The sequence below is a fragment of the Nannospalax galili genome, unplaced genomic scaffold (genome assembly GCF_000622305.1).
Source record: "Nannospalax galili isolate Female #2095 unplaced genomic scaffold, S.galili_v1.0 scaffold800, whole genome shotgun sequence".
NCBI classification, from domain to species: Eukaryota; Metazoa; Chordata; class Mammalia; order Rodentia; family Spalacidae; genus Nannospalax; species Nannospalax galili.
In genome coordinates, this window is record NW_008347125.1 from 2,856,480 (window position 1) to 2,877,156 (window position 20,677).

General features: G+C 40.9%; 1 protein-coding gene and 1 non-coding gene across 2 annotated transcripts in view; one reads left to right on the forward strand and one right to left on the reverse strand.

Annotated features, from left to right (window-relative positions):
* Nucleotides 1-978: 978 nt before the first annotated feature.
* Nucleotides 979-20,677, reverse strand: part of Sdad1 (SDA1 domain containing 1) — a 30,963-nt gene continuing 11,264 nt past the window's right edge. Inside the window, exons 8-22 of the mRNA XM_008843494.3 lie at nucleotides 19,969-20,043; nucleotides 17,379-17,480; nucleotides 16,014-16,083; nucleotides 15,464-15,567; nucleotides 14,385-14,442; nucleotides 12,688-12,746; nucleotides 10,877-10,953; nucleotides 10,073-10,170; nucleotides 9,898-9,974; nucleotides 9,184-9,310; nucleotides 8,288-8,382; nucleotides 7,282-7,472; nucleotides 7,094-7,178; nucleotides 5,916-6,077; nucleotides 979-2,400 (exon numbers count right to left, since the gene is read on the reverse strand). Coding sequence (XP_008841716.1) covers nucleotides 2,353-2,400; nucleotides 5,916-6,077; nucleotides 7,094-7,178; nucleotides 7,282-7,472; nucleotides 8,288-8,382; nucleotides 9,184-9,310; nucleotides 9,898-9,974; nucleotides 10,073-10,170; nucleotides 10,877-10,953; nucleotides 12,688-12,746; nucleotides 14,385-14,442; nucleotides 15,464-15,567; nucleotides 16,014-16,083; nucleotides 17,379-17,480; nucleotides 19,969-20,043 — 1,428 coding nt within the window. The 3' untranslated portion in view covers nucleotides 979-2,352. The remainder of the gene's footprint in view (nucleotides 2,401-5,915; nucleotides 6,078-7,093; nucleotides 7,179-7,281; nucleotides 7,473-8,287; nucleotides 8,383-9,183; nucleotides 9,311-9,897; nucleotides 9,975-10,072; nucleotides 10,171-10,876; nucleotides 10,954-12,687; nucleotides 12,747-14,384; nucleotides 14,443-15,463; nucleotides 15,568-16,013; nucleotides 16,084-17,378; nucleotides 17,481-19,968; nucleotides 20,044-20,677) is intronic.
* Nucleotides 20,392-20,515, forward strand: LOC115072120. Its single transcript, XR_003851187.1, has one exon. It is a non-coding gene; the product is annotated as a U6atac minor spliceosomal RNA (small nuclear RNA).

A 20,677-nucleotide genomic window follows, 5' to 3' on the forward strand; every position in this document is an offset into this window, starting at 1 on the left:
TTCTGGGTTTTTATGTCTGGCATTTCTCCATATTATGAGCTTGGACAGTATGTGTTCATCCCTGAAATAGATCCAGCCTATGTTAAATGCTGAAAAATTCAAGTTCAGACATAAGACAATATGACTACAGCTGACTGAATTCAACTTGTGGAGAATTTGATCTTTAATATTTTATATATGGGACTGGAGAAATGGCTTGGCAGTTAAGAACACTGTTCTTACAGAGGACCCAGGTTCAATTCCCAGCACCCACTTGGCAGCTAACAACCATCAGTAACTCCAGTTCCAGGGGAGCCAATGTTCTCTTCTGAGTTCCATGGGCAGTGCACAACATGGGTACTTACATTACGTGCAGCCAATATACTCATACACATAAAATAAAAATAAAAAAATTTAAAAATATTTATTAAATATTGCGAATGGAACCCTGGCACTCTGCAATAGTAGTCAGTGCTTGTAACTGATGAGCCATCTCTCCAGTCCTGAGAATCTGATCTTTAAATTGGTGTTAAACAGAAAAATTCTCAAGAGAGATATAAAACAATAAAAAGAATCAGAGAGACATAAGATTATAGGATTAAAGAAACAAAACACCTAAGAATGGAGCTTTTAGTGTGTTTCCCTGTGAACTCAGGGCCTTGAGCTTGCATGGCAAGTACTATATGAACACTGAGCAAATCCTCAATCCCCAATGATGAGGCTTTGAAAACCACCTATTTTTCTGACTTACGTAAAAGCGCTAGCTCACCCGGAAAAGTGAGGCCGTGGCAGAACTGAAGTCAGAGGACAGAAGAGACTCTGGCTTCTTGGTATCTTTACTGAGCAGAAAATCCAGAGGAAGAAAGAAATTTCCAGGAAACATCATAAAACACAGAGCACAGACAGCTATGGCTTCCAGCCTTCCGGCTGCTGTGAATGTCACTCACTTTGTGGATCCTGATCCGTCAAGTTTAAGAACACAAAAAGAGAAAGGGGCTGTTTCAGGTCTGAAATTCACAAGTTTATTGGCACTTCTTATAAAGTTGCTGACCCTGACAGCTTGACCTGGGATACGGTGGGTCAAAGTCAGAGGGTGTCATTCAAACAGAACCAAAGTTGAACTCAAACTCAACAGAGGAAGTTACAAAGGATGGAGAAAATGAATTCTAGATGCTGCTTTCCAATTGAGTGGGCAGAAAATTACCCTTTGAACACAGAACTTTATTATAAGACTATCTACGAAATCTGGGGCAAATGGCACCACACTATTTCTAAATCCAACAACTTGTCTCCTGAAATGGACTCAAGCAGCCTTATAAAACAGCACACCCCTGACCCCATATGAGCATCTATATGACATTAAAACTTCTGGATTTTTGGCAATGGGTTGAAACAATGGGTAGAAAAAGTGTGAATGAAAGGGAACTGAGAAAACCAATTTGAAGAGCAGGCAGCTCAGGGCTGGACATGTAAGTTCACTGGTAGAGAGTCTGCCTACAAGCACAAGGCCTCCAATTTCATCTTCAGTACAGCAAAACCAAACCAAACCAAGTAACCCCTAAATCAAAAACAGAGGGCAGGCAGGTCAAATGACAAAACTAAAGATGATTTTGTTTGCTTTTTTTGAGACAGGATTTCACTATGCATCCCAGGCTAGCCTAGAACTCAATATGCAGCCCGGGCTGGTCTCAACTCATGAGCCTCCTGTCTTAAGCCTTGTGAGCACTGGGAATCTGGATGTGTGCCACCACATCCTGCTCTGACATTTCAAAATTACATTTAAGGCAATTTTAAACATGGGGTCTTAACCAACAGCCTTTACAGAGAATTAAAAAAATAAAGAGCTAAAATATCTACCCAGTATCTGTACAGCAGGAACCTGTTTTCAGCAGGTAAGCCTATTTACAAGTAAGAACCTCTTACTCTTGTAACACTGTCCCATTTTAAGAGCATGCATAACTCCCATCCTTGTAGAGTTGGCCAGGAGGCCCCAGTGACCCCATAGAAATATGGACCTACCGCTACAAGGGAACTATTTACACCCCACAGTAAGCAAAATATATACATATGCCCCCTACTGGCTGTGAATGCCCAAGCCAAGGGGTTATGGCTTATCCAGTGACATATCCACAGTGACAATTAGTAGGCACTCAATATTTTTGTCTGAGTTAAATGAAAATGATTTTTCACAGTACCACATCTCATATGTTACTAACAGTCCCATCTCCAAACTGAAAATAACGAACTGCTACAGATTTTACTGTGTTTTCCAAAATACAAGCTTCTTCACTTTTTTAATGTAATAGATTTACTAATTTCCAACACAATGATACAAATTAACATTGAGCAGGGAATGGATGACTTGCTTGTAGGTTACTTCATTCTTTTCCTCTTTTTCAAAAGTGCATCTTTTAGTGCTAGCTGCAAGAGAAGAAATAAAAAACCAAAAAACTTAAACACAGTAACTCTCGAGTAATCTGTTACACTATCTAGATTATAAAGTTTACCAAACATAAACATAAGGTAGTTATCCTCTGACATACAGCCATAGACACACACACACACATACACTGCCACACACACACAGACAAACACAAATAATGATAATTGATAGACTGTATAAATTGCAGAAGAGCCACAAGCCTCATTAGGGAAAGCCATAAATTCCTTAAAGTATCTAACTGGCCTTTAATTGGCAGCCTGGACTTGCCCAAGCCTTATCAAGTGGTCACTCCCGGGACTGAGAAAAATTGTGGAGCCCACCTGTCTCCTTTAGTACCATAGATAACTTACCTGCCTGTCTGAGGAAAGAGACCCTCAAGGACACCAAACCTGGCACTAACTCAACTCCCCAAAGTGCAGCTGTGTCTCACAACCCCGGTATAAAAACCCTGTTTTCTTTGTCTAGTTGTAGATGCTTGGTTCCTGTGGACAGCCTCTACCTCTTGCTGTATCTTTTTTGAATAAAGGAAGATACATTCCTTGCCTGTTGCAGGTCTGGCTCTGGTTTCCTGTCTCCTTCTCCTCTATCTTTCATTTCTCCAAAAATCTAACAATGTAATAATAATGGATAAAATTTAGGGGACAAAGATTCTAAAGCATCTGGGCAGATTTAAGATAATACCTATCAAAGTACAATCTGAAACACAGAAATCTATTTCCTTATGGACTATTTTCAAATGAGATTGTCTACTGCAGAAAATGAACCAAGAAATTCTACTCTAAGCCACATGTTCTTTATGATTGCTTGCGTGAAGACATTAACTTAGGAACCAAAACCCTCAAGAAAAATATTTCTTCCTAGTTAATATAGGTTCCTATTTTGTTGTTTTTTTTTCAGACAGGGTCTCCCTGTAGCTCCAGCTGGCCTGGAACTCATGATATAGACCAGGCTGGCCTCAATCTCACAGAGATCTGCCTGCCTCTGCCTCCTGAGTGCTGGGATTAAAAGTATGAGCCACCATGCTGAGCCACATTTAAAAAAGAAAATTTACCTCACTTTATTATTATTACTATTGTGTGCATGTGTGTGAGAGGGAGAGATGGGGGTAACATACGTGACCTCCATGACACTCCTATGGCGGTCAGATGACAACTTTGTGGAATTGGTTCTATCTTTTCACCTTTACATGGATTCTAGGGCTCAAACTCAGTTAAGCTTACATACCAAACATTTTACCTGCTGAGCCATCTCACCAGCCCAGGCTCTTAATTTACTAGTTTAATCATTTTGTGTTGGAAATATGTCCAGTAAAATGAAATAATAATGTGTGTATTTTGAGCAGACGTGCTCCAGGTTCCCTGCAGTCTTCTGGTCACAAGAATTGGGAGGGATCCTATGATTATACACTGGGTAGATTTGAAGATACAGAATGTAAGATCTGGAAAAAAGACCAAAGACCAATGTCTGCAGGGATGCTACTCAGCACTTCTCTGATAACCATGGCTTAGTATTTGGAGTTGTGAGCAGGACACCATCTAAACTATAACCTCTGAAAGCAGGCCTTTTCCCACAATCACCTTGTCCAAGATCATATGCATCCCACTAAATGTGGCCTATATGTCCATTCAAGGTCTTAAAATCCTCCTCTGATAATCAGAATACTAAAGGTTATTAAAAAGAAGCCTTATCTTTTAAGGTTCATCAAGGACAAAGCACACATCTTGAAAAACTTTTTTGATTTATTTATTCTTTTTTGTTTTGTCTTTTTTTTGAGACAGGGTTTCCCTATAGCTCCACCTGGCCTGGAACTTGCTATGTAGATCAGGCTGGCCTCGAACTCAGAGAGACCCACCTGCCTCTACCTCCAAGTGCTGGGATTAAAGTCATGTGCCATCATACCCGGCCTTGATTTATTTATTGTTACTTTATGTGTATGAGTGTTTTGCCTGTATATAAGTGCACTACATGTGTGCAATGCCCACAGAGGTCAGAAGGGGGTGGGGTGTCAGATCCCCTAGAACTGGAGTTACAGTTATCACCATGTGGATGTGGAAACTAAACCTGGGTCCTCTACAAGAGCAGTCAGTGCTCTTAACTGAAAAATATTTCAGTAATTTTTATATTATGTGTTTGAATGGTATTACTTTGAAATTAAATAAGACATACTACTAAAACTAATAATCTTTTTTAATTAAAGTATCTATGGTATTATATTTATATTAAAAATGCTGGTCTAAAATGAGGTGAGAATAGAGAAAATTGGGAACCTAGAGCTGTTTTATAATGCACAAACCTTGAAGAAAATACAGTGCAAGGAACGCATGTAGAAATTTTCATTTCACGTTCCCAGCAGCAAGAAAATGTGAAAACAAAGAAATAGCATTCTGAAATCCAAAGGTGTGCATATCCAATGAACTCTTACTCTTTAAATTTTCTTTAGTCTTTGAGAGAAATGTTTCCTCAGGTGCTGATAAGGAGCACAGCCAGTCTTCTCCTCATGCTAAAAAAGGCACTCTACAAAACAGGAAGCCGGGGTGGGGGCGTCTTTAGCTAAAACAAACCTCCCAGGAACCAAGGCTCCAACAGGGTATTACTATTTCCTCAACCCCAAGATGTTATTAAGAGCCAATAAAGGACAGTCAGTTAGACTATGTGGCAAAATTGAGAGACTTATTAAAAATGCTGCCACCTTATGACCTACATGTATTAAACGCAGATCAGAAGTAAAGCACTGAAAAACAGAAAGCCAGAGTTTCGGTGGTGGCACCTCAGTTGCAGTGATCCTGATATGGCACCCACAGGCACAGCATTGCCTGGAGGGCTGGCCATTACATTCAGCCTTGGCAGGCCCATCCTTGGCTAGCCATCAGGAACACTGGTTCAGAAGGTGAGACTCTGTAGCCTGGAGCTGATTTTCTACAACTTCTTCAGAAAGACACTTAGACATGCTCTGGTGCACTCCCAGAAGAGGAAGATACCACTTTTACTATAATGAATTACTGCCAGCCACAGGAGGAGCATGGGATTACCATTCAAAGGTCACAGAGCCAGGTGTGGTAGTACATGCCTGTAATCCCAGCACTTAGGTGGGCACGGCAGGTGAATCTCAAGTGTGATGCTAGATTGGGTTACATAGTGAGTTCAAGGCCAGGGATTACAGAGTAAAACCCTGTCTCAAAAAAAGCAAGCAAGCAAAGTCACAAATGGATAAAATGAAATCACAAAGGTTCATAAAGGGCTTTTTGTAAAAGGACACACAAATCACACCAACAACAAAACTGCACATTTACTGTACACTGCTTTCCTGAAACTGAGCTACTTCTCCAGGGAAGTCGTTGCTTTTGAAAAGTACCATGCCCTGACTGCTCTCTGTCTCCTTCATCCCCAAACCACACTCAGCACATGGTCCTCAGAAGGCAAAACTCATCTCAAATGTGAAGTGGTCTCAGAACCACAGAATATTCTTGCCATGCAGGCTTCAAGTGGAACTCACCTGCTTTTCCCGGAAGGAACGCTTGGTTTTTGACCGGACATTGTGACTATATCGCATCATCATAAAGTTCTTCTGCTTTTTCTTTTCTTTATTTGTGGAACTAGAAAATGGATTTATTTTTGTTTTCTTCCTCACAAATTCTTTTCGGTCTGTCCTTCCAGCCTATCAACACAAAAACATTGGTAAAAAAATTTTGGTATTTCCTCTTAAATAAAAGACTCAGAAATTATGAAATCAACACAAGCAAGTGTATCCTCTGTGTAAGATGCTCTGTTGGATGCCACGGACACAACAAGGACAGAACACAGGCCTTGTTCCCCAGGACTCAGTTCAAAAGAGAAAAGACATGATGTATTATAATGGACTAAGGGGAGCTCAGGAGAAGGAAAGTCCTAATCTTATTAGCCTGATTCCCAGAAAGCCAAGCTGATTTTGGCATGGTGGAAAATGGGAAGGGTGAAGAGTGAAGTCCATGTAGAGGTGTGGAGGAAAAAGAACATGAGTTTGCAAACTCTCCTAGACGGGGTTTCATTCAAACGGAATGCAAAGTGAGAAGGAACTAGTGTGGTATGGTGCCTAGTACCAGTTAAGGCACAGAAAAAGAAGCTAAAAGCCAGTCAGCACACAAACATGAGCAGCAATGGCCGACTCTGATGGACTGTAAACTGGTTTTTCTATTGCTTTAATAAAGGTAGCCTTCTGATGCTATGAACACGTAATACTGCATTACCATGCTCTACATTTTGCTACACAGTTGGCTACATACAGTTGTCAAAACTGATCTAACTAGGGCTGGGGATGTAGCTCAGTTGGTAGAGTGCTTACCTAGTATGCATAATGCCCTGGGTCCTATCCCCAGCACTGCATAAATCAGGCATAGGAGCACATATCTATAATCCCCACACTCAGGAAGTGGAGGGAGGAGGATCAGGAATCTAAGGTCATCCTTAACTAAATACTGAGTTTAAGATCAGAATGGGCTATCTGAGATCCTATTTCAAATCAAACAAAACAAAACAAACTCATCTAACTTAATACCCAATAATGATAATAATTTTATTCTACACTAATTATACCCTTAAAGCATTAAAAAAAAAAAAAAGACAGTCTATAGCTACACACTGGCAGTTAGGTTTCATCGTACTTGTTTTCTAAGGAGGAGGCACGTTCTGTCTCACCATTGCAGTTGCTAGCCTTGTCTCCTTGTCAGACTTGGGCTTCTTATGAAGGCGTTCAATGTCCCGAAGAGACAGTAATTCACCCCTGTGGTGAGGGAAAAATAAAGTACAAAGTAAGGGTGGAGCCCCTTTCCCTGATGCCTTCGTGATCTACAAGCTGACAGCAGGCTGTGTGTGTGCCATTTTACCTGGACTCCTCATCACTGTCGATTTCGATGTATTTCCTCTTCTGGGCTTTTCCAGGAGCAGCATCCAGCTCTTTCCTCATCTGTGCCATGCGGATTTTCTGAAAGTCATCTTGACTTAAAACCCGACTCGTGCTGATGGCTGCAGCTTTGGCTTTCCGTTCCTCTATGGGCATGCTGTCCAGCTTCTTTGCCTTGAAAGCATGCAGGCAAAAGGTTAAATGCTACCAGCTTAAGAGAGAACTCAATCATTTGTTTTTTTAAAAAATATTTTACTTATTATTTTTAAAATATTTATTATTTTCATTTTATGTTTATGAGTGTTATGCCTGCATGTAAGTAAGTGCTCCCATGTCATGTAAGCCTGTGGAGGACAGAAGAGGCCATTGGATCCTCTGAAACTGGAGTTATGGACAGCTGCTAGCTGCCATGTGGGCACTGGGATTCGAACCCGTGTCTTCTGTAAGAACAGTGTCAGTGTTCTAAACCGCTGAGCCATTTCTCCAGCCTCTTATTTTTTTTATTTTATGTGTATGCGTGTACTGCCTGCATGTAGGTAAGTACACCTGTTTCGTGCAATGCCTACAGAGAACAGAAAAGGCTGTCGGATCCCCTGGGACTGGAGTTACAGACAGTTGTTAGCTGCCATGTGGGTGCTGGGATTTGAACCCTGGTCTTCTGCAAGAACAGCCAGTGTTCTTTACCACTGAGCCATCTCTCCAGCCCCAAGCTCAATCATTTCATTTAGTCTTTCAACATGGCCAAGCAAAAATGGCACCTTGATAAACAGCAAAGTGATGCACTTGTTTTGGGGTATTTTTTTTGTCTTCTGTCATTTTTTTTGAGACAGGGTTTCTCTGTAGTCCCAGGTAGCTTGGAACTCACTATGTAGACCAGGCTGGCCTGGAACTCATAGAGCTCCACCTGTCTCTGCCTCTGGAGTGCTGAGATTAAAACATGCGCCACCACACCTGGCAAAGTGATGCACTTGTAAGTGATCCGGACTTACAATTTCTTGCTGTTCTTCATCAGAAGAATGGTGTACATCAACCCAGTCACCATCATCATCTTCCTCCTCACTGAGACTGGCACTTTCCCATCCATCTGTGTGAAAGACATATCAACGACAGCTACCTCTTTATGTTGAGTACTTACAAGTTGAAATAAATCAAGCAATGTTGAAAAGGTACTAAACCTCAGATACTGACCAAGAAATGAGATACACTTATTATTAAACAAGCCACATCAATTTAATTAATTTAAGGAGTGGGGACTAGCACTCGCAAAGTATCTATTAAAAGCTCAAATCTAATAGTCATATCCCTTCTCACAGCTCAAAAGAGGAATAGATTCTCAATCAACTCACATGCTAGAAAACACAGCCTATCCTATAAAGAAATCACAAAAAGCCTGCCTGATTCTAGGGTCCCCCCCTTTTTTCTAGTGATTCAAGTGTGCTCATCAAAACTGCACTTGGACACTTACTTAACTTGGGTTTATCGTAGATTCTGACTAACTCACCCAAGTGCACTCTTACATGCACAAGGAACTCTTTCAGTTACCCAGAGAACTGAGGGAGATTTTCAGGTGCAACTGAGGGAGAACCTTGTAGACACCTCAATAGAGTGGCTCCCCAGGATCTCTGAGACAGTGTCACAGCTCTTTGGCCTGGCAGTTACACAACCATCATCAGTTCCCCCATCTTGCCAGGGGGCTTTGCTCCAAATAACGGTGAGATTACAGTGAGCCATCAGGGCTAGGGCTGTCACTGGTGTAGAGCACTTCCCTAGCGTGAGTGAGAATATAGGTCCAATCCCAAGCAAAAGACAAAAGGAAAGGTGAGGGGAGGAGAAGGAAGAAGCAGGAAAGGGAGAGGATAGAAAGGGAAAGCCAAGAAAGAGGGACCTTCATCATTTTCTGTGGTCTCTTCTCTCTCAACTTCCAGCACCTCTGCTCCTGGGATGTAGTCTTTAGCATCTAATTCTCCATATTCTTGTATTCTTGCTTCCATAGAGGCTTCAGTTGGTTTACCCTAGAAGAGAAGAAACCATTTATAATGAGCTACTTAGATTATCACACATTCCTCATGAAAGGCATCCTCTAGGGCTAGCAGAATACTATAAAAAAAGGAGGCAACCAAATAACAGAAACAGCTTGCTTATGAGTCAAGTCAGAGATTAAATCCCCAGTCAGAAACACTGTTCGGTGCTTTCTCACTCTCTTCTGATACAAATCCACATTGGCTCTTAGTAAAGAAAGACTTTTTAAGTCTCCAAAGTACTATCTGTTACAAACGTGCACCTTCTCCCCTGAATGAGGCAGTGCCTGGATGGGGTACTAGCAGCAGCTACTATTACTGTGGATTCCAATCTGCTGACAGCACCAATATTTATAAGGTCAAACAGCCTGACAGATCTTTACGACAGTCATCATCAAAGAGTTCATGTCAACTACAAAGGGCTGAGAGTCCAGGTAGTCAATCAACTGCATTCTAAGCTTGAAGAACAAAACCACGTGCATCATCCATACTCATCATCACTAATGCTTTAGTCTAACTGCAGGCATTACCTCATTGCTGAGGTCATAACCTTTAGAACAACCTAAGTACGCTTCACCTACCCGGAATTTCTTCTGCAACATCTGAGGATTCAGCGTCCGGAAGAGCTGAATCAAAGTTCTGGCAGACATCATTACATCTATAAAATAACACAATTAACACAATAATAATAGCAATTCTGGAGCAAAGACTACAATGAGGTAAAAATGGATCACACTGTACTCAGTGGCAACTTACTCTTATCTTTGTGTGTCTTATACTGAGCTAGGTCTTGAAGAAGTTCTTCAGTCATGGCTAGAGGACATCGGGCTGTTATCTCTTTTATAGCATTGATCCTAGAAAAGGAACAATGAATTAAAAATAACCAATTTTATATGTGTAAGTTCGACTTAAGAAAGTTTCCTAAGAAATACTAAATCAAAGGGAATACAAGTTAGGTTTTACAGGCTTAGGTCTCTAAACATGCAATGTGGTAGAGAATTTAAGAACAAACAGCCTTAGAGGTTGAAATTCCAGACAAGTCACACATTTACCACTTTCATAAGGACTAGTGTTAGCCTACTCTAAAGAGAGAAGGCACTAGATCAGATAAGAAAGACTGAAACTCTTTATGGCTGTTATCCCAGCAACAATATGCAAGAGAGATTAAAACTTTGCTTAGCCTATAATTTACATATAAGGACAGATTAGATAGTCCTTTGATTAATCAAAAGGGCCATTGAACTGCCCTAAAATGAGTGATTCAAGAATAAATTGTGGTGGGAGGGAAAAAAAAAAAACAGGTTGTCATTCGCCTCAAAGTAAAACTGGAAAAAAAGAGGGGGGGTGCTGATTAGAAAGACTAAAGCAGCAGGATTAAAGCAGCACTTTATTTGGTTCTGTCCTCAAGAGTTCTGACCAATAAAATGAAAACAGGAAGTCACTTGATAAGATGAACTGTACTTTAAACCACCTATCCAGAGGCCATAGTGACAGGTTAACCATCCCTCTATCCATCTTAGTAGTTAAAAACACAGCCTCTCCCAGGCACATTCTACGTACCCTACTGTCATGACTTCTCCAGAGTTCTTGTCAGTAACAAAATTGTTGGCCACTGTCATGAGCAATGACTGAATGATCTGAGTTGGAAACAAAAGAGGTAAATCAGGTGAAATGTCCGTGCCTCCTTGGACAGGATTCACAGTGCCAAACAAAAGCCCTCTACCTTCACTCTGGGGGTTGGAAATCAAAACTAAGAAAGTGAGATATAAAAATATACAGCTCAATTTCAGTTTTCTGAGTTGGGGCTCAGGCTAAATTTTATAGGTCTTTAACATCACTTTTTCTCTTTTAATATTTTATGTGTACAAGTGTGCATGCCTGCCTGTATGTAAGTGCACCCATGTCATGCAATGCCAGTGGAGGTCAAAAGGTGGTATTGGATCCCCTGGAACTGGAGTTACACAGGACAGTTGTTAGCTGCCCTGAGGTGTTCTTAACTGCTGAGCCGTCTCTCCAGCCCCCAACATCGTTTTCTCTTTAAAATTATAGCATTTTATTATCATTGCTGTGTGTGTGAGAGAGTGCCCGTGTGGAGGTCAAAGGACAACTTTCAGGAGCCCATTCTTTCCTCCTTCCTTGTCGAGTCTGTCTTGTTTCTGCTGAGCTGCTCTCCAGGCTACGTGGTCTGCAAGCTTTAGAGTGATCCTGTTTCCAACTCCTATCTTGCAGTAGGAATGTTGGGATCACAGATACCTGCTACACATCCGGCTTTATTTTTATATGGGTTCTGGGGATTGAACTCAGGGTAGCATGCTAAGAGCTTTTACCCACTGAGCCATATTCTAGCCTTAGTGTAATTTTCTGGTGGCACATGCCTTTAATCCCAGCACTCGGAGGCAGAGGCAGGCGGATACTTGTGAGTTCGCAGATCCTTGTGAATTCAAGGCCAGCCTGGTCTACATAGTGAGTTTGGGTCAGCTGGGACTATCGGGAGACCCTGTCTCAAAAAGACCAAAAAAAAAAAAAAAAAAAAAGGTAATTTTTAGGTTAACAAACAAATTAACAGGTTTCATTATGGCAGCTTCCTGTCATACTCTGTGCTCATCTGTCATCCAGGGCCTGCCCTCAGCCTACCCTCCTCCGCTTGCTTGGTTCCCCTCTCCTAGTCTCCACTTCTGCTTTCTTATCACATGCTCTCCCTGACACTGTTTCAAACAAAGACAGAAACAAAACAAAACCCTACTCTGACAAAGGATAGTTCAGTGTTCTTTTAGTAAGTATGGGTGGTGGCGCATGCCTTTAATCCAAGCATTTGGGAGGCAGAGGCAGGCAGATCTCTGAGTTCAAGGCCAGCCTGGTCTACAAACCAAGTTTCAGGTCAGCTGGGCTATAGGGAGACCCTGTCTCAAAAAGATGAAAAAAAAAAAAAAAGATAAAACAATTACCAGCATTGAAAAATAATGACTATAAACTTACTATTATTATTTTGTCTTGAGACAGGGTCTCCTTGTAGCCCCAGCTGGCCTGGAACTCACTATGTAGACCAGGCTGGCCTTGAACTCAGAGACCTGCCTGTCTCTGCCTCCCAAATGCTGGGATTAAAGGCGTGCGCCACCACCTACACCAGCATGCCATGCCCGGCTAACCTCCTAATATTTTTTACCTTTCCTAGTCATAAAACTTGGCTATTAAACAAAATTCAAATCTTTAGCTTGTTCACTTTCTGTGAACTTACAACTAAACTTCCAAGGAACTCAGTAAAGGATTAGGGTCTCCTCCACTCAGTTAAAACAGGGTAGGGGAGACAGCAACTTTGGGGGACACACCACTCCACACACACTAGATCCAGATGTCAGGGCAAGAGTTCTCACCTCTGGGGGCACCAGGTGATGAGAGGCTTGTGCGGCAAACAGAAGGATCTTCGTGACTTCTGAGAACAAAGCAATGAGAAAAGGTCCACTTCACTGCTGTCTCTTAGGACCGCAGCATCATGGTAAGCAAGTGGCAGCTCTAGCACTACTGTCACCTGCTCTATCTGAAACCACCCTATCTGCACCACTCACCCCCTGCTTCCTTCAGGTCTTTGCTCAATTGCTGCCTTATCAAAAAGCCTTTCCTGACCACACACTCCTTCTTGTCCTTACCCTGCTTTTTTTCTCTTCCAAATGCTTTACTTGGATATATGCCCTGGCACTGTCTATGCTTTTCTTCAGAAGATAAACTCTATGAGAGTAAGGACTCTGCCTTATGGTCACCATGGAGTTCCTTAGTGTCCAATGTAGTGCTGGCATAGAAATCACCAAGTAAGGCTGCATGGGGCCTGGAATCCTAGCAGAAGCAGACAGAAGGATTCTGAATTTGGGATCAACCAGGGCTACATATTGAGAGCCTGCCTCAAGCCACAAACCAAAAACGAAATCACTAAATATATGTTGAACAAACACAAATATACCTAATATGCACATACTTTCTTCTAAGACACAGCACAATGCATGTAAAGAAGAAAGCTTTTGAGCCAGGTGTGGTAGCTCATGCCTGTAATCCAAGTACTAAGGACGCAAAGGCAGGTTTGCTAAAATAAAATCTGAGGTCGGCCTGGGCTACTGAATGAGATCCTGCCTACAAAGAAAACAAACAAATGCACGCCTTTGGCAAAAGAGAAGTGAGTCAAATTCTGATTTGTCATTTAATTGGAGGAATCCTGGTCAAAGAATTCATTTAACAATCTGATGCAATGGTGTGCAGAAGGCACTCAGTATAGGGCTAGATTCATTTTAAATCCTCAAATGTTAATTTCCTTCCAATTTTGGTTAAAATTCAAAGGCATAACAAATCTCTTTTCCCCTGCTTTTGTGTTGTTTTGAATTGAGAATACACATAAAGGAAGAGCAAAGAGAGCATTAAGATAAAAATCCTGTTACCACAATGTTACAGTAAAAAGTCAAAATGTCTACAATTTTTAATATGAACATTTATACTGCAAAAAGACTTGCTTTGAGAAACCAATTTGTTGTTGTTTTAAAAATTTAATGTATATGAGTGTTTTGCCTGCATGTATATAAAGGAACCTGTGCCATGCAATGTCTGCAGAGGTCAGAGGAGGGCAACAGATCCCTGGAACTGGAGTCACAGGGTGGTTGTTAGTCTTCATGAGTGCTGAGAACTGGGTCCTCTCTAAGGGCAGCCTGTGCTCTTAACCACTGAGCCATCTCTTCGCACCTGTTGTTGCTTTTAAAACAACCATTTCTTACAGTTAAGGAACAGAACAATTAACTAGACTCTAGCCAGAAAATGTGAAGTCTTCTCCTTGCTCCTCCTCTTTCTTTTTAGTTGCATTTTAACTTTTGCTTGTCTGAGATGGGTTCACATGTAGCCCAGGCTGGCCTCTAACTTGATATATAGTTGGGGCTAGCCTTGAATTCCTGCTTCTTCTGCCTCAGCCGACCATCTTCCCTTCTGTACCAAACACATAAATGCCATCTGTTTTTAACCATTTCAGAACAGTAGACTAGATAGTTACTCTCACATTAAGACCACCAAGAGACAGACACATGGGCAGATTACCTACCTCTCTGGTGGGGCTGCAGAAACCTTTGTACAAAGGGATAGAAGTTGAAGAGAAAAAGCTGTAGAGAGAAGAATATACCAACTTCAGTATTTATGAAACTTCAGCATGAAACTTCATTCTCCATAATGTAATTTTATCAAGATACACTCATTGGGAATCACTATTTGCTTTCGTCTTCTCTCAATAGCAATCATGCCACAGGATGATCCAATATGCAGTAGTAATCAGGTAGAGAACTTCCTCTACTGATTCTCTGCTGCTACCTTACTATGTAAGGCAGGAAGAACATGTGTACAGAATAAACTAGGGAAAGGCAAACAAAATATAATACTCTTCTTTTAAAATTGGCATGGGGGAGAATAAAACAAGGATCAAAACTGATATTAAAGCTCCATAGCCAGGGACAGAATACAAGTGCAAATCTGAGTAGCACCAGTATAATGTGATTACTACAAACTGACAGTGCTGAGTCTATTGTCATCCAACCACACTGGAGGAAGTACTGCAACCTGTAGTTAAAGCAACAAGTGCAACAATCTCAGAACAGTACCAGTCATGCCATTAACTGCCAGGGAACAGTATCAAGGACTGTTTTATTTACAGCCTATATTTTTGAGCATCTCTTATTTCTAAAGGTAGCTAGCCTAAAAGTTCATGTGATGTGTCCACACATAGACACCATATATAAGATATATACCACCAAGTAACTCTTGCAATCTAATTCAAGACAAAAGAAATAACTAGGGAATTCAGCTTTGCAAACATTACAAACTCCAACAGAGATTTGGAAATCAGGAAAGCCACTACATTATGGGTTAGGCAAAATGAAGCTAGCAAATCAATATGTATGTAGGCCATACTAGCTTAGGAAAATATGTTTGTGAAAGCAATTGGCAAGAAGTAAAAAAAAAATAGAACACAAAATGAATATGCAAACTAACAGTAATAAAAAGCTATTTTCAGCTAATTATAAGCATGTAAATGGCTTGGGGGTTAAAACTGAGATACTGCTCTACCTAACAGCTTTCTTTTACTGAGCATATTTCTACATTCACCAAGAAAAGCAATGTCTTTCAAACCTCATGAATTCCCACCAATCTGGAGATGAGGTTCATCAGCATCATTTTCACTTCAAACCTCTCCTTAGAGCTCTCTAGCTGCTTTAGAAGTTTTTCTGCAAAATCTGGGAAGGAGAAGATCAAAGAAGTAACTGTGGGTCCATGGTCACAGAACACTGCATAACAGGCATAGAGAAAGGGTGTAGTTAGATCAATGAAGAGATCAAATATGGGCGACTATTCCTTCAGTAGTGCTTGAAGCTCATCCTAAGGAGTCTCGACTTTTAGCATCAGCCTTTTAGAATGACTGTCAGATTTGGGCTCCTCGTAATCATTTTACAGAGCCTACTTCTAAGGGTGTGGTCTGCAGACCAGCAGCAGCAGTATACCTGGACCTTCTTGGAAGCACAGAATCCCAGGCCCCACCCACACCCTAATAAATCAGGATCTGTACTTTAACCATCTTCCTGGGTGATCTGAATTACTGTTTGAGAAATATTGATCTAAAGCAGGAATAAGCAAATAGGCAGTGATAAGGCTAACAGGGAATTGTGAATCATCATTGCAATACCTTGGGGATCATGAATCAAGTGAATAGCGGAAAAGTTGAACACCTCTGGTTTCTTCTTCTTCTTTTGTTTCTGAAAGAGAACAAAACTTTTGCTCTGAATTACAGTGGTGGTGGTGGCTCTGGAATTCAATGTGCTAATGCTCTGAAGGCTACTATCAAGCCCATAATCTTAGTATTGTGTGTGTGTGTGTGTGTGTGTGTGTGTGTGTGTGTGCGCGTGCATGTGCATCCACGTGGATGTACAGAAATCGGAAGAGGATGTCTGGAATATTGCTCTATCACTCTCTGCGTTATCCCCTTGAGACAGGGTCTCTACTGAACCTGGTGCTTCCTGTTTTGTTTTCAGCGTTAACTGGTTGGCTAGCAAGCTCTGGGGATCCACCTGTTCCTGTTCCCCTCAGCATTGGGGTTAGACATGTGTGGTCACATTCGACTTTTTACGATGGGTACCAGAACTCCAGTTCACATGCACTCTTATCATCTCCCCAACACCATTCCCATTAGACTATTTTAAAAGAAAAAAAAAAAAATCTTTGATCTAAAAACCTTTCTTTCAGTGTGAAAAACTAAAGATATTTTTTGACTTTTAAAGATTAAACCTTTTAAATACTTCCGCTATTAGAGATCAACATCATTCTGTGAGACTTAAATTTGAAAATGCAAGTATTAAATCCCATAGGGGTTGGGGAGATGACTCAGTAAAATGCTTGCCATGGAAGCATGAGGACCCGAATTCAGATCCCCAGCAGCCACATAAAAAGTTGCATGTGGCAGCATACATCTGTAACCCAACACTGGGGAGGCAGAGACAGGTGGATCCCTGGAGCTCACTGGCCAGCCAGTCTAGTCAAATAGATGAACTTCAGGTTCAGTGACAAAGTCTCAAATAGTAAGACACCCAATGTTGACCTGTGGTCTCCACATGCACCTGCACACATTCCATGTGCACCCACAAACACAAGTGCACACATCCACATGAACAAGTACCTACAACACACACACACACAAGTAAATTTAAAAATAATAGAACCACATAGGATCCAAATAAAAGATTTTTAGAATTACCATTTACGAAATAGCCAATATTTTTCATTTCTGTTCTAAGAATGCATGTCTAGTAAAGACACCTGAATACCAGCCAGCATGAGCAGAACAAGTGAAAAGGAAACTTAATCATTTCCTCTAATTAATTTAATCAAGACAGTTTTTAATCAGAGCTGAATATAACTATTCATCTAAAATGTTAGTGCTTACAAATTTTTTTAAACATCTCTTGATTTAAAACTCTTAAGAGCTCTGGTCAAAAACTACATACACTTTCCATATTCTAGGGACCCTACTTCATCCTCCAGGTCTAAGTCTCACCTTGAGCACTTTCATGGCCTTTTCCAACTTCTTCTTGTTTCTGGAGCCCTTCCTCCCCGTGGCGTACTGCACTAGGAGGTCTCTTGCTGTGGGCCCTTCATCCTGAAGAACAAACTACAGTGTAAAACTGGAAACAGGAAAATCTGCACAAAGGCAGCATGTAATCCTTAACTATATTTGATTCTTTAAAAAAAGCATTATTAAAGAAAAAAAGCATTACTACTATTTGTGTGTGTGTGTGCACGCGCGTGTGCTTCTGCACACCCGCCTGTCAAAGCATGAGAACAATTTTGTGCAGTTGGCTCTTTCCTTCTACCTTAACATGGGTTTGAGGATTGTACGGTGAGCACCTTTGTCTGCTGAGCAAGCTAGCAGCGCCCCCCCGCTTTTGTTCTTATACTCTTTGCACACACTTATTAATGAATACAACTTTTTTTTTAGATTGGGTTTACCTGCCTCTGACTCCTGAATGTTGGGATTAAAGGCGTGCACCACCATGCTCAGCTGTAAATTACAACTTTTTTTTTGGGGGGGTCTTTTTGAAACAGGGTCTCCGTGTAGCCCCAGCTGACCTGGAATTTGCTTATGTAGAACAGGCTGGCCTTGAATGCAAATACAACTTTTAAAATCAAGAAATGCGGAGCTAGAGAAATGGTTCAGTGGTTAAAAGCATTTGCTGTTCTTGTAGAGGACCCAGATTCAGTGCCCAGCACCCACACTGGATGGCTCAGAACTGCCTGTAACTGCAGTTCCAGGGGATCCAACACCACCTGCATGCATGTGGTGTATACACACACACACACACACACACACACACACACACACACACACACACTCAGGCCCACAAATATAAACATAAAATAATAAATCTTCAAAAAAAAAAGAAATTTGAAAGCTGGGTATGATGGTACATGCCTTTAATCTTAGCACTTGGAAGGTCAAGGCAGGTAGATCTCTGTGAAATCCAGGCCAGCCTGGTCTACATAGTAAGCTCATTCCAGGCCAGCTGAGGCTATAGAGAGACCCTGTCTCAAACACAAAGAAAAAAAGAATTACATACATGTATGTGCAAAATAGGCACATACAGGGGCTGGAGAGATACCTTAGTTAAGAGCACTGGCAAAAGATCCAGGTTTCGTTCCCAGCACCCACATGGCAGCTAACAAACACCCTTAACTCCAATTCCAGGAAATCCTATACCTCCCTTCTGGCCTCTGAAAATAATTAATGACATGGGTGCACTTACATACATGCAGGCAAAACACTAATACGCATATTTTTTTAAAGGTCACAAAGAATTTTCACCACAGCACTGATTTTTTTTTAATGTTTTATTATTTTTATTACATGTGTATGAATGTATTGCCTATATGGGTGTAAGTGCACCCGTGTTGTGCAATGCCTGTGGAGGTAAAAAAAGGGTGTTGGGATTCCTCTGGAACTATAGTTATAGACAGTTGTTAGTTGCCATGTGGGTGCTGGGAATTGAACCCAGATCCTTTGCAAGAGCAGCCAGTGCTCTTAACTGCTGAGTCATTTCTATAGCTCCACACAGCACTGATTTTTGTGCTTAGATATAGCATTTACTTCTCATTTAGCATGCTATATGGATACAACTTTTCATTTATTTGAAAGAAACTGAAACCATCAAGAGGAATATTAAAGTATAATACATTTATACTCAGAAATATGTGGAGGTTATTCACAGGTGTAAATAAAATGGTAGATCTGGATATTTTGACACAAACATACTGCAGAATATATATGTTGGGTATATGGCTTTTCAAAGTACTCCACATAAGAATTTGTGTACAAATATCGACACAGATGCGCACTGGAAATGAGATAGGCTACCTGAAGGAACTGGGGAGCAGAAATAACACAAGGGCAAGAAAACTTACTTGGTCCACATCATCTTCATTTTTTTTTACAATGAAAATGTAAGTTGTTTAAAAGATGTTATTGCGTGTTCATGATGTGGTTACTAAAATGCCAAAATGGGGAGGGTTTTTTAAATTAAGAATTTCTTTTTTATACTCTAAGAAAATTTTATACCACAAATCTTGACACTCCCTTTTGGAGACTGTGACATCACTCTGCTCTCTTCCCTGCTTTTGCTTTTTTTTCTCTTTTTGAAGACAGGGTCTCCCTGTAGCCCCAGCTGGCCTGGAACTCATTATGTAGACCAGGCTGGCCTTGAACTCACAGAGATCCGCCTGCCTCTGCCTCCCGAGTGCTGGGACTAAAGGTGTGCGCCACCACACCCGGCTTTCTTCCCTACTTTTATAATGTTGCTATTAACTCAAAATCTGGCAGTTTTTCTTCTAAATTTATATATGAACATGTAGGAATAACATCAGAACTAAGAACTAAGGGCTGAATGAATCTGTTGATGGTTTATATTTTAGTCAATCTCACTGGATATATATATAACAAACTCTAAATAAAATAAATCCCAACTGGCAAAACTCTAAAAAGAACAAAATGTGACATAATGGTCCCTTCTAACTCAAACAGCTACAGAGTTTACATTCTCCACACAGAGCAGTAATAAAGGAGGAACTGTACCCTCTGTAAGGATTACACTAACCTCAGATTCTGAGTCACTGTCCTGTTTCTCTTCTTCATCTTTCCCGAGGAAGAATGTCAAAGCTGCAACTAGTATCTAAAACCAACCACAAAAGATCAACTTAATCTTGCTCACAAATAAATACTCCTGTCTCCATTCCCACTGCATATGCAACCAATGCATCACCTGAAGAAACAAACTCAAACGGTGGTAGGATACTTACTCCTCTTTCATAATTAAAAATGTTTTATAATGTTACTTGTTCTAAAAGTATGTCATTTAACAAAAACTTTAGGACTGGCGGGGGGATAGCTCAGTGGTATAACATAGCTTAGTAGTAAGCCCAATTCCCTGGGTCTCATTTCCAGGATCCCCAAATCACTCACTCACTCACTCACTCACTCACTCACTCACTCACTCACTCACTCCAAAACTAGTAGGCTCATGTTCTGTGAAAGGAACTGAGGTTAACACTCCCCTTGACAAGAATGGAAGGGGCCCTCAAGCTTCACAATATGCAAAGTTAAGTCATTTCTATTTACTTTATGGCTTCTAACCATTGTTTTTAATATCTTATTTATTATTATTTTATGTCTATGTGTACTGCCTACATGTATGTATATGGACCTATGTTGTGCAATACCCCCCTAGGTCAGAAGAAGGCACTGGATCTCTGGGAACTGGAGTTATGGATAGTTGTTAGCCATCATGTGGGTGCTGGAATCGAACC